Here is a 13299-nt window from a genome sequence, read left to right as displayed (position 1 = left end):
AGATGGGGAAAATAGGCCCTACTCTGATTTTTGTGGAGAGACACAACTAGACAAATAGAGCAAGTCCAAGGGGTCGCTGGGGACACCCCCGGCAAATGGAGATGCCCAGTATGCAATTTTAGCACCAATTTTGGGATGTAAGCTGCATAGTCATGTCCAAAAAAAGTTGTCAATTCTTGCATTAAATGTAGGGTGGTGAATATATCCTATTCTGTCATGGGGCTGGAGAAGACGGAGGCAAAAAATTGAACCTCCAAAAAGACTTCTTTTACCAGTCTATGGGGACCGCAGCTCTTACTAGTGTTGAGAGTGGACAAGACAACTACCGTTGGTGTGATATGGGAATCTCCCAATCTGCAATTTTAGCACCAATTTTGGGATGTAAACTACATAGTCAGGTCCAAAAAAGTTGTGTCAATTCTTGCATTAAATGTAGGGTGATGAATATATCCTATTTCATCAAGGGGCCTGCAGAAGACGGAGGGAAAAAATTGAACCTCCAAAAAGACTTCTTTTACCAGTCTATGGGGCCTAGCTCTTACTAGCATTGAGAGTGGACAAGATAGCTACCGCCGATGTGATATGGGAATCTCCAAGTCTCAACTTTTGGGGTACATGAAATTAGATCATGCTAACAGTAACTCTAAGAGGTTCCAAAGGCAGGCAACATTCTTCATCATAGCTAACTCAAATGTAAGGCAGTCAAAATGCCAGGAGAGTTGCTAGGTAGCATTGATTTTGGGAAGGGATATGATGATACTTTGTTGTGTTATGTAGGATATTAATTTCCATTAAATTTGGGACATGTTAGATATAACTTCATAAAATCCTAAGTCATGAAATTAATACATTACAAGTTCAAGCATCAATAATAGTTGTGAAGTTAATGCATTAAATATTCAAGCCTAAAGAAGAATTAATCAAGACCTAATGCACCGTACCAGAGACTTTGGCCTTACCCTCATTCCATAGACTTGCCAATGTAAGGCCAAAATTTTCATTCTTAAGAATATGTGGAAAGACCTTACATTTGGCCCACTTTTGGCGAAAAAATTTCATTCTAAAGAATAGGTGGAGTGAAATTGTGTTTGATAAATACAAATCAATGCTCAAGTTTGAACATTATTAAATAAAGGTATCCTTTTGAAGATATTGGAACACATGAGAGAAATAATATTGAAGATACATGAATTTTTAGACATACTATTAAAGACAAATGAACATATAATGGATGAAATCCTATTGATGATACATGAATTTTCAATAGAACTGTTATTCAAAAGATTTGATGGATTGAATGTAGCTTTAATACATTATCCCTTTTACAAGGGTGTTTGAGTTTAAGGCTTGAAACATAAGAATGAATTTGTGTTTAAGCCTAGTGGTTTGTTAAGGATATGTGAAACTTGAAGTAAAAGTACTTACAATGGAAGGGATTATATCAAGATCCTATTAAGGACATGTGAACATATAGTAGAATAATTCTACATAAAATCAGTGGATCAAACTTAATGGCTCAAAAGCAAAAAGGGATGATGGTGCAACCTAGGGGCTACTCTACGGCACTATGGCAGCAATCTTTGTAGTTACTATCAAAGGTCACTGTGTAACTTTTTTGTCAAGGAAAGAGACGCGAACCACTCCACATGACCTAGATCTGTATGACCTAGGTTGCACCGACTTGTTTCTTTCATGGATAAAAAGTGACCCTTAGGTGATGCTATAGCACTCCCTTTTTGGGTCCATTATTATAGCACAATTGGGACCTTTTGACCTAATACTAGCTACCCATCAAATATTTGTTGTAGATGTTAGGGGGAATTACCAAACTACTAGTGGTAGTTTTATCACCACCATTAGTAATTTTATTTGAGTGTTCCTTAATGGTAGTTCTCCTACTACTACATACAATATTACCAATAGTAGTCCTAATCCCAATGATAGTACACATAATATTATTACGACCGTCCAACTTTAATCATCATTATATCTATGAATGCATATATATAGGTCTATCTATATCTACACCTATTTATTCGTCATCCAATACGTTTGCATTTATTTTTGATGCTTTGCTTACTTTGAAAGTAAAGATAATGTGATTTCATTATTGTTTGCATTCTTGTCAAACATGAGGAGCTGGAATGCATAAGAGTTGGGAGGCACATTATAATTTCTGTGCAGATTTGAGCCATTGAATAGCCTATTGATTCTGATTGTTTTCTTTCTTATTAAATCCTTAATTTGGTTATTTCACATCGAACATCGCCATATCAATTTTATTTTTTTTTGTTCTAGTAATGTCCTATCGTAGCATAGTCTAGGGTTGATCAAACAAGATAAATGGGTGCTCACATTTAATATATTTTTGAGAGTCAGAGGATAGTGACTGTAGACTACAAAATCATCACTTTGAATAAATTTGGCAAGATTCTTCTGATAGAAGGAATAATTTCTATTGCACTAAAGATGAAAGAAAATTATCAAAAGGCTGATACAAGGCTCAAAATCACACTGGTGCTACTAGGCTTAATAGTCGTAGGCTAGTAGTAGTACTAGTGTATTTACTAAGTAGTGTGCATGCCTCTCCTCATTAAAATTCATAGTCTTCAAAAATATATAATACATAAGTCAAAATATTCTAATTAGTTTTATCATCCTAATGTTGAAACTGACTTAAATTCATAGTCTTCAAAAAGGTATAATACATAAGTCAAAATATTCCAATTAGTTTTATTGTCCTCATGTCGAAACTGACTTTCTCTTCCTTCGTCTCCTATGAGCTTCAAACCTTTAATCCATTAATCTCTCAAATAGTAAGAATGGTCTTGTATTAAGAGACGATGATATCTAAAGTGATCTACAAATACTAAGAATGGTCTTATATTAATAGGTGATGATATCTCAAGTGTTATACAAACCGTAAGAATGGTTTTGTATTAAAAGGTGATGATATCTCAAGTGTTCTACAAATAGTAAGAATGGTTCAAGTGTTCTACAAAAGTATTAGGTACCTCTTAGTAGCTGAAGGGAAGGACTGATGATATCTCAAGTGTTCTACAAATAGTAAGAATGGTCTTGTATTAAGAGGTGATGATATCTCAAGTGTTCTACAAATAGTAATAATGGTTTTGTATTAGGAGGTGATGATATCTCAAGTGTTCTATAAAGCTATTAGATACCTCTTAGTGGTTGAAGGGAAGGGGTTGGAAGTATGGGCAAAATCTCTAGGAACTACAGGATGGTTGCAAGAACAATTTTGAATGTCATAAATGACACTTGGGTTTTTCAACATACGGGTGAACTATTTTTAAACATTTTCTTTCATGGTTGATAACACTTTTAATAAGAAGAACCACTTTGAATGTCATAAGTATTGATGCAATCCCATGCTATGAAGTCTACAGACAGTTTTTTTTCCCCACATATGGGTGAAGTGATGTTTACGTTACTAAGTTCAACATATCAAACAATGCATTTGTTTTGATTATTGAAGGAGTTTGATAATAAGACCCATTTCAAATGCAAAAGAATTGTTGTCTCAGTAATGGAATCTGCTTTGGAGTGGAAATTCGGTTTCTTTCAAACCACATACTATTGTTGCATAATGTGAGTATGGCTCCAATTGGAAGTTAAGGTAGACTATAATTCGCAATATTGGTATAGTTACACATAGTAACATAAGTTTTATTTTCGACAATCTTCCCAAATAGTGGTTTCCACAAAGCTATGTTGAATACCTCGATAAGGAAATTGTGGAAAAGCTCGCTCGCTTTTTTGAGCCTGCTCGCTTTTCCTCGCTCGCTCTATCGACTGCCTCCTCAGTCCTCTATCCTTCACCTCACGGGTACACGACTTCGTTGTGCCTCCTCCCTCGCTAGGTGCTGACCACTCATACCTATCCTTCAGTATCTCCACCACTACGCCAATCACATGGAGAGCCCCCCCCCAACCCCACTTGTGTACGGGTCCACTTTGACCGAACCCTTGACCCCGTTTACGTGAGCCATTTGGCACAGGAGCTCCCAGGTTTACTACTTGGGGACGAGGTAGACCTCACCCACACATCAAACACCCTACCACAGTGGTCATGGACACAGCTATCAGATCTTTCCCTATGACTCGGCCTCGGCGCGTTTCAGTGGGAAAGATGCCTTAGAACCCCTGGTATGAAGATGAGGGCAGAGAGATGAGAGCTCACCTCACACGTGAGCAAGCCCTTGGCCACTTGACACCACCTGAGGCACAGAGGATCTCACGACGGCTGACACGCCACAAGCGGCGGGCTTTCCTCAACCATAGGATGGACGAGGTGATTAGTTCATTCAGAGAAGGGGATCCTACTATCGGATGGGGGCTCCTATCAGAGAGGAAGCCGCCTATCCCCATCACAGACCCGAGTGTTTGGCACACATACGCATGCTCTCTCTATGATGTTCCGATGCAGGCACCACCTGATATGTCCGCTATGCCCAGACCCGCCACTTGTCACTTGTTCACTGCACAGAATGTGCGGACGGCACTTCGTCGGCTACATAACCGAAGAGCACAGGATCATGAGGGACTACGAACGGAGCATTTCGCACACGGGCACGAGGTTTTGGCCCCGCTCCTAGCACAGATGTTCAACCACGCCATATGCCACAGCTTTCCACCCTCTTGGAGCACTACCGACACTGGGAACTACTGCACTCTCATGATTGGCCACACTCTGACCAAGATCTATGGATCTGTACTAGAGAGAGAGATCAGCAGTCACACAGAGGCACATGGGCAGCGTGCTCTAGGACAGGCAGGATTTCGGAGACAGCATTCCACCCTAGACCACATCTTCACACTGAGGGCTATCATTGAGGAGGCGAGGTCGAGGCGTCAGAAAGTCTATGCCTGCTTTGTAGACTTTCGAAAGAGTTTTGATACTGTCCCACGATCTCGCATAATCAAGAGACTCCAGGAGATGCAGAGTCCAGAGGTTCTGATTTGGGGGGTGATGAGCCTATATGAGTCCGTCAGGGGACGAGTTCGTGCCCCAAGAGGCCTATCAAACTCGGTGGACAGCACGATTGGGGTGAAGCAGGGATGCCCCCTCTCACCGACTCTCTTCGGCCTCTACATTGATGAGATCACATCCTTCATAGACCGCTTGGGAGGCGAGGGGTCACCGCTGGCTGATTTGTTGGTACCGATACTACTATATACGGATGACATAGTCCTCCTGTCGTCCTCAGCAAAGGGATTACAGAGACATCTGGAGGCCCTCGAGGTGTTCTGCACAGAGAGAGATCTGACAAGGTTATGATCTTCAACACCTCATACCCAGTGCTCCATCGACATAGCTTCACTTACCGAGGTCAGCCAATAGAGATTGTGCAATCCTACACATACTTGGGTGCAGTTTTCACTGTGCCAGTTTTCACGATGATCCATGCAGCTCGAGCACGCCTCACACGAGGATATGGTGCTTTGGCCCAGCTAGAGCGATAGTGTTTCCAGGCGCACCTCCAAGACCCACCGACGAAGTGCTGGCTTTTCGACACACTAGTGAGACCAACTGCCATGTATGCAGCACCGTTCTCGGGGTGTGATATTTCAACAACAGAGTGGAAGAGATTTGAGTGGCTACAAATAATCATGGAATCCTAGATGATTCGTAGTAAGCCCTCAATCCCCCATCAGATAGTACAGGTAGAGTTTGCTATGACCCCTCTTCAGATCAATGCCACCTTTCAGACAGTGACCTTCCTCCATAGAGTCTGGGACCTACCTCATGAGAGGCTACTGAGACTAGCATTGGAATCCTCTATCCGACTGGCAGAGAGTGGGTTCGATACAGGATGGTATGCACGCGTATCTGATTGGTTCGCCAATCATGGCATTCAAATGGACAGGCTCCCCCCTTTTCAGTACAGCATGGATGCACCCCCCAAGCTGATTCCGTGAGATGAGATTAACCGCATCATACGGTTAGACCTCCTCCAGCTTCACATATTTCGGACTTTGGGGGGGGGGGGGAAGGGGGGGCCAGGAGTTCCCCACCAAGACCCAGCTCTACTATGACCATGTCTTAAGACTATCGAAGGATGGCCTCATCATCAGACCCCAGTATCTGGAGGACAGAGGAGTCTCACATGCACTGAGGATTGCCATTGGACAGATGCGAGTCTCCTCCCATCAGCTGAGGATTGAGGCAGGGAGAGTTGCAGGCATACCCAGAGAGCTGCGGACTTGTATGCTATGCACAATGGGTCACGTCGAGACCAAGGAGCACTTTCTTTGTATGTGTCTCGCCTACTTTGAGATCCGAGGGCGCTACCATTGCCTTTTTCAGGAGGGACATGGGTTTGGCCCACTCTCACAATTGATCCACTTCCAAGATCAGGTCTGCATTGGGCTCTACCTGATGGAGATGCGGAGACACAGAGACACTACTATGACAGATCAGAGAGCAGCAAGATGCGACCACCATGTCACAGGACACTGAGGTGGATCGAGCGCAGAGGCAGGTCACCGACTTCTATGCATTTGAGTCAGTCCAGGGCACTGAGGAGTAGAGGAGGAGGAGCTAGCTGACATGAGAGATAGATGGGTCAGTAGAGGGAGTCGACACAACACCACTACTGGACAAGGGACACAGGGATCTCACATGCGTCAGGAGACCAGAGCACATACGATTGAGGTTCAACCTATCTTTTGGTGTTTACCTTCTGGTGTGTGTTTTGTCCCATAGGCCCGTGAGGCCTCCCGAGGACATTAATTTCTCTCTCTCTCTCTCTCTCTCTCTCTCTCTCTCTCTCGCAGGTGCACATTGGGAGGAATGGGAGCTTCAGCCACCTATCCAAGAAGAACTGAACCTTATCAAAGAGCAAATGAAGCAGTTCAAGGACACAAAGGGGACCTCAGAAGAGGGATGTAAGCTCATTAAATCGGAGAATGAGCAGCTAAAGAAAGAAATGGCAGCCTTACAAGCCACTATGCAGGGGAAACATGCTGAGTTCACCAACAAATCACGGAGAGGAAGGTAGATATGCTTGCATGGAAGGATGTACTGAAAAAAGGCACAACAGCACCCAAAAAAGAGCTCATTTCTGAAACTTTGGAGGAGGAAAAGAGGCGTAACAGCAAGGCTATGAGTAAGAGGCCTAACAGTGGGAGATACCCCCATGTCGGATGCCAAGGCTTTATTTGAAAAGATGGACGTCAACCTCACTTGTGAATCAGCTTGGAGAGTGGGTAAGGCAGATGTACTGACAAGGCTCATGGTGATTAAATTGCGGACAGCGAATGATAGAGCCACCCTCATGGACATGAGGACCACACTGAAGGGCACCAAAATTTATTTAGATTATCATCTCACACTCCTACAACAAGAGCACAGGAGGGAGGGGATGGTGCGAGTTATGGCAGCAAGGCAAGAAGGGAAATGGGCAGCCTACAAGTGATCATCCGAGAGAGGGCAGAAAGAATGGAATGGGAAGAAGGTGAAATGAACAACACATGATGGTGTCAGACCCACGAGATGAGAGCACACAATAAGCTGAAGATAGCAGTGTGGAATTGCAATGGCACCCTCGGGTCTGACCTCGGGGGCTTCTCGGAGACATGCACAGACAGATACATCATCTTCTACACTGAGACACATGAGAGCCCGGAGAGGGCTGCCCACAGTGACAGGGTACATTTGGGAGTCAACTCATAGGAGAGAACTGAGGAGAGATAGTGGAGTCTAAGGCTCTGGAGGTGTAGCTATCCTTTTCAAGACACATTTGAGACCACTCATATCTGTGGTACAAAGAGAGGTGCACGTCATATGTGGATACGAGTACAGATACCATTGTCTGTTACGAGATGGTTTCCGACCCCTCTCTCAATTCCTCTCCTATCCAAATCAAGGATGCCTGGATACCTTCATCCATGACGCACAATTAGGCATACAGAGCGCTTACTCAAACTGCAGAGACAAAGGCAAGGCACACAGTCAACTCATCTCAAAGTATGAGTACGGTTACGGAGTTCTTCCACCAAATCACATAGACCGCCAGACCACAGGTGGTCCATGAGATAGAGATCCTGAACCCACGACACGACACACTCGACAAAGGGTGGATGCTCAGATCATGCTTGGCAACATCCCATCCATGTTCAAGCGGAGCATGACTAACGAGGGTTATAGTGACCCTTGTCAAACGCAAAGCCATAGCCAAGGAGGCCACAACGGACCACATCCACAAATAGCCACCATCTCAAAGTATGATTACAGAGTTCTTCCAGCCAGATCACATAGACCACCAGATTGCGGGTGGTCCATGAGGTAGACATCCAGATCCCACGACACGACACACTCAACAGGGGACGGACACCCAAATCATGCTTGGTGACATCCCATCCAAAGGCAGAGCCATAGCCAAGAGACCACGATGGACCACATCCATAGATAGCCACCAATGCTCCATCTTTGACCTCGTGCCAGTACAGCCCAAGCCACCATCGGACCCATCATGATATCCCACTCCTTGCGCACTCCACTCACATATATGATGTATCTAACCAAAATTGATATTGGATTTAATATTGATGATAATGGTGATGATAATGATATTGTATTTGATATTGATGATAATGGTGATGATAATGATGTTATAACTATGTAGTACTTAGAATTTAGCATGGGTGATGATGCTCGTTTAGTAGCTCCACGCTTTCCGCTTATTGTATCAAGTTTCTCTTCCATCGATCTTCCAAAGCCTTTAATAAACTCTCTCTCTCTCTCTCTCTCTCTCTCTCTCTCTCAGGCCCGCGAGGCCTCCCACAGACGTTAATGCATTTTTCTTTCTTTTTTTCTCTCCCCCATCCATGTTTTGCAAAACTGTGCTTATTCATCACAACCTAGAGGACAGCTTTGAACATACGTCACAAAAGATACCTTGGTTCAAATCTGGCACTGCAACGCTGAGACCGCTAACAGCAGATAGAACTGCATATCAAGTCAAAAAGTTCGTGAAAAAGAGTCGAGAGCTCCAGATTTTACTTCCAAGACATAAATATTCATGTAACTACAATAAAACTTCAAGAGACAAACAACCAAAGGTAGGGGCACCAGCTGCTCTCTCTCTCTCTCTCTCTCTCTCTCTCTCTCTCTCAATATTCATGGAATTAAAATAATACTTCAAGAGGCAGACAACCAAAGGTAGGGGCACCAGCTGCTCTCTCTCTCTCTCTCTCTCTCTCTCTCTCTCTCTCGCCTCCCTGCCTAGCCCTACACACCCTGCCTGGCATTCTGCCTTCCCTCCTGTTAGCTGCTGCAAGTTCATCTCTAGGTCGTGGATCTGCTTCAGGCCTGTACGGGGCAGCTCCACCACAGCTTCTTGGTCGCAACACAACTCCAGGCCCCCATGAGGCAGCATCATCTGCTATGAAGTTGCTCCAAGGGCCCCTTTGGCAAAAGCAGGTCGCAGTACAACTCCAGGACCCACAGGGGGCTGCAGGGATTGCTCCAGGCTGTTTCAGGCTTGCTCCCCCCCCACGGGCTAGCTACATCAAGAGCCAGCCCCACACTGCTGCTTCAGGGGCCTGCAAATGGTGCCAAATGGTGCCGGGACACTTGGAGAGAGCTGGGAGTAGGTACCAAGGCTCTTGGACTGCCACAGGTTCCAAGAACCAGTTCAGGGCCCCAAGAACCTGCCAAGAGACTGTCAAGATCCAAGAATAACTCTTCCAGAAGCTGCCAGCAATTTTCTAGATGCTCAAGAGACCCAGTAGGAGGTAAGAACAGCAAATACAATACACTACAACAAGTTTTCTCATCACGCAGTGAGAAGAGGAGTTTTCTCATCACGCAGTGAGAAGAGGACTGTCAAAGGAAGTACAACTGTGTACATCGGGTGCACTATGCCTTCACGAGGGTGTGTAGAAGATGCTTGGGGAAAACAAGCCTTGGAAAATGTTATGGCAGCTTACTCAACCGGGACATCTCATAAGCCCACGTCTGATATCCTTGCCAGTCTCAACAAAATATGCCTAGTCTTGATTCAAAAAATTGACACTTAGGAAACCACAACAAATGTGGCGCTGCTAGTTGAGAAAGAATACATGGACAACAAGGGGGAAAAGTGCAGGAAGAATGGAGAAAAGAGGACGCCAAGAGAAAGGAATGGGAGAAAGAAAAAGCAGGGTCGTGTAGAGTGTGACCCTCGTGGCGAGGACTCAAACCTTCTAAGGTTCATTGGACAACGTGTGAAGTCCTACAACAACCAATTGAGTCCCTGTACCCATTGAGGGCCCCTTCCCCCAATCAGGGGAGAATTTGCTTTAATACTTGGAGAATTGAAAGATACATATAACACTCGTCGAGAGAGCATGGAAACGCGCTTCTGAAGAGTACATTGTGCATGCATATTGCAGACCCAACGACCTGAGAGGCAACTCCAACCAATACCGAGACCTTGATACTGATACGACTGAGAGATAGAGCTAAGAAGTGAGCTGTGCAAACTGCAAAAGAGAACTTCAAAGAACTGCTGAAACAGTACCCAAACCTTTCTCCGTTTGCTGGTCCAAATCCCCAACCCATCCCCATCACTGATCCGAGCGTGTGGCACACCACCAAACAAGTCCTCTATGCATGCTCCTTATATGATGTCCCGAGGCAGACACCGCCAAACAAGTCCTCTATGCCCAGGCCCACTACCTGTCATCTATTCACTACGCAGAATGTGCAGGCCGCACTTTGCCAGCTCCACAACCGAAAAGCACAGGATCACGAAGGCCTTCGGACAGAGCACTTCCCACATGGGCAGGAGGTCCTAGCACCGATCCTTGCACATATGTTTAACCTTGCAGTTTGTCAAGGCTCCCCACTAGCATGGAGCACCACTACTATCGTACCGATACACAAAGCAGGAGACCTCATGGACACCGGGAACTATCGCACCCTCATGATTGACCACACACTAGCCAAGATCTATGGATCGCTACTAGAGAGAGAGATCAGCAATCATACACAGGCACGGGGGCAGCGAGCACTAGGGCAGGCAGGATTCAGGAGGCAGCACTCTACTCTAGACCACATTTTCACTCTGAGGGCTATCATTGAGGAGGCGAGGTCCAGACATCAAAGAGTCTACACATGCTTCGTAGACTTTCGAAAGGCCTTCGACACTGTTCCACAATCCCGCATGATCACGAGACTACAGGAGATGCAAATCCCAGAGATGCTGATTTGGGGTGTGATGAGCTTATATGAGTCAGTCAAAGGCAGGGTCCGTGCCCCAGGCGGTCTATCGGATTGGGTCGAGAGCACCATTGGGGTGAAGCAGGGCTGCCCTCTCTCACCGACTCTCTTTGGACTCTACATTGATGAGATCATATCTTTCATAGATCGCCTAGGTGGCGAGGGCTCATTACTAGGGGATCTCCTCATACAGATATTGTTACATGCTGATGATATAGTCCTTATATCCTCTTTAACGGAGGGGCTGCAGAGAGATCTGAAGGCATTAGAGGTGTTTTGCAGAGAGAGAGAGATCTGACGGTCTACCTTGGGAAAACCAAGGTTATGATCTTCAACACCTCACGAGCAGTGACTCACCGACTTAGTTTCACCTATCGCGGTGAGCCAGTGGAGATAGTGCAGTCATATACCTAGATGAATCCAGGAAACATTCCCAAACTCATCCTCTAAAAACACAACATAGTGCAGTTTCAATCTCATGATAGTCACTCACAAGGTTGAAAACCATAAACTCCATCACTCATAGCAGTGACTAGCTACTATGACATCCCCACTGACGTCATCAGCGCCCAACAGTGGGTGTAGACCATAGTATAAAAATATGCTCTCACACATACAAATCCACACACCCACACATACTTGAGCATCCATTTATACAAAGTCTTCGTACTGAGTTTTTGTCGGCACTCCGGAGGTGAAGGGCAGACTCAGCCATGATGAAGGCTAGCACTAAAGGAGAAGGCTAATCAAAAGGTAGTCCAAAATCTCTTCATTCAAGCTACAACTGCTTGTGAAGTCTAAACATTTTCCTTTTAGTCTCTCCCCAACGAGCATCTAAATCTAAATCTAGCTGATAGGGCAACGCACCATTTAAGATAGAAAGAATTATCACAATACCAGCAGGCCGCAACTTGGACGAAAACTTCACAAGGTGAAATTTGCATGTCCGCTAGTACGGTAGAAGCATATACCTAGATGAATCCAGGAAACATTCCCAAACTCATCCTCTAAAAACACAACATAGTGCAGTTTCAATCTCATGATAGTCACTCACAAGGTTGAAAACCATAAACTCCATCATGCATAGCAGGGACTAGCTACTATGACATCCCCACTGACGTCATCAGCGCCCAACAGTGGGTGTAGACCATAGTATAAAAATATGCTCTCACACATACAAATCCACACACCCACACATACTTGAGCATCCATTTATACAAAGTCTTCGTACTGAGTTTCTGTCGGCACTCCGGAGGTGAAGGGCAGACTCAGCCATGATGAAGGCTAGCACTAAAGGAGAAGGCTAATCAAAAGGTAGTCCAAAATCTCTTCATTCAAGCTACAACTGCTTGTGAAGTCTAAACATTTTCCTTTTAGTCTCTCCCCAACGAGCATCTAAATCTAAATCTAGCTGATAGGGCAACGCACCATTTAAGATAGAAAGAATTATCACAATTCATAGTGCAGTCATACACATATTTGGGAGCAGTTTGTGATTCACAGGTCCCATCTTCACAATGAAACATGCAGCCCAAGCACGGCTCACACGAGGGCGTAGTGCTTTGGCTAGACTAGAGCAACAATGTTTCCAGGCGCACTTCCAGGATCCACCGACAAAGGGTTGGCTTTTCAACACACTAGTGCGGCCAACTGTCATGTATGCAGCACCTTTCTGGGGGTGCGATCTTTCGAGGACAGACTAGAGGAGCTTTGAGCGGCTACAGGTGACGATGGGATCCAAGATGATCGGTTGTAAGCCCTCATTTCCACCTGAGATAGTACAGGCAGAGTTCGCCATGACCCCTCTCCAGGTTGATGCCATCTTTCAGACAATGATTTTCATCCACAAAGTCTGGGACTTACACCATTGGAGACTTCTGAGGTTGGCCCTAGAGTCAGCCAGACGACTCGCAGAGAGCGGGGTAGACACATGGTATGCACGCATATCTACATGGCTTGCCAGGCACAGTATCCAAATGGACAAGCTTCCCCCTTTCAGTAGAGCATGCATGCACCTCCTGGGTCGATCCCGCGAGATGAGATCAACCGTATTATATGGTTAGTAGACCTCC

The 13299-nt window shown here is 45.1% G+C and overlaps 1 protein-coding gene across 2 annotated transcripts in view; it reads right to left on the bottom strand.

Annotated features, from left to right (window-relative positions):
* The window catches only part of LOC147882611 (putative potassium transporter 12), a 137617-nt gene that overhangs the window by 97313 nt on the left and 27005 nt on the right, over positions 1-13299 (bottom strand). For both annotated transcript variants that reach the window (XM_087400372.1, XM_087400373.1), the window contains one exon: positions 8921-8971. In XM_087400372.1, coding sequence (XP_087256498.1) covers positions 8921-8971 — 51 coding nt within the window. The remainder of the gene's footprint in view (positions 1-8920; positions 8972-13299) is intronic.

This window comes from Dipteris shenzhenensis, chromosome 29 (genome assembly GCF_047967505.1).
Source record: "Dipteris shenzhenensis isolate YYH24624 ecotype China chromosome 29, Dip_SZ_1.0, whole genome shotgun sequence".
Classification (NCBI taxonomy): Eukaryota; Viridiplantae; Streptophyta; class Polypodiopsida; order Gleicheniales; family Dipteridaceae; genus Dipteris; species Dipteris shenzhenensis.
Note: the sequence above shows the minus strand (reverse complement) of the source record. Positions and strands in the feature narration are given on the sequence as shown.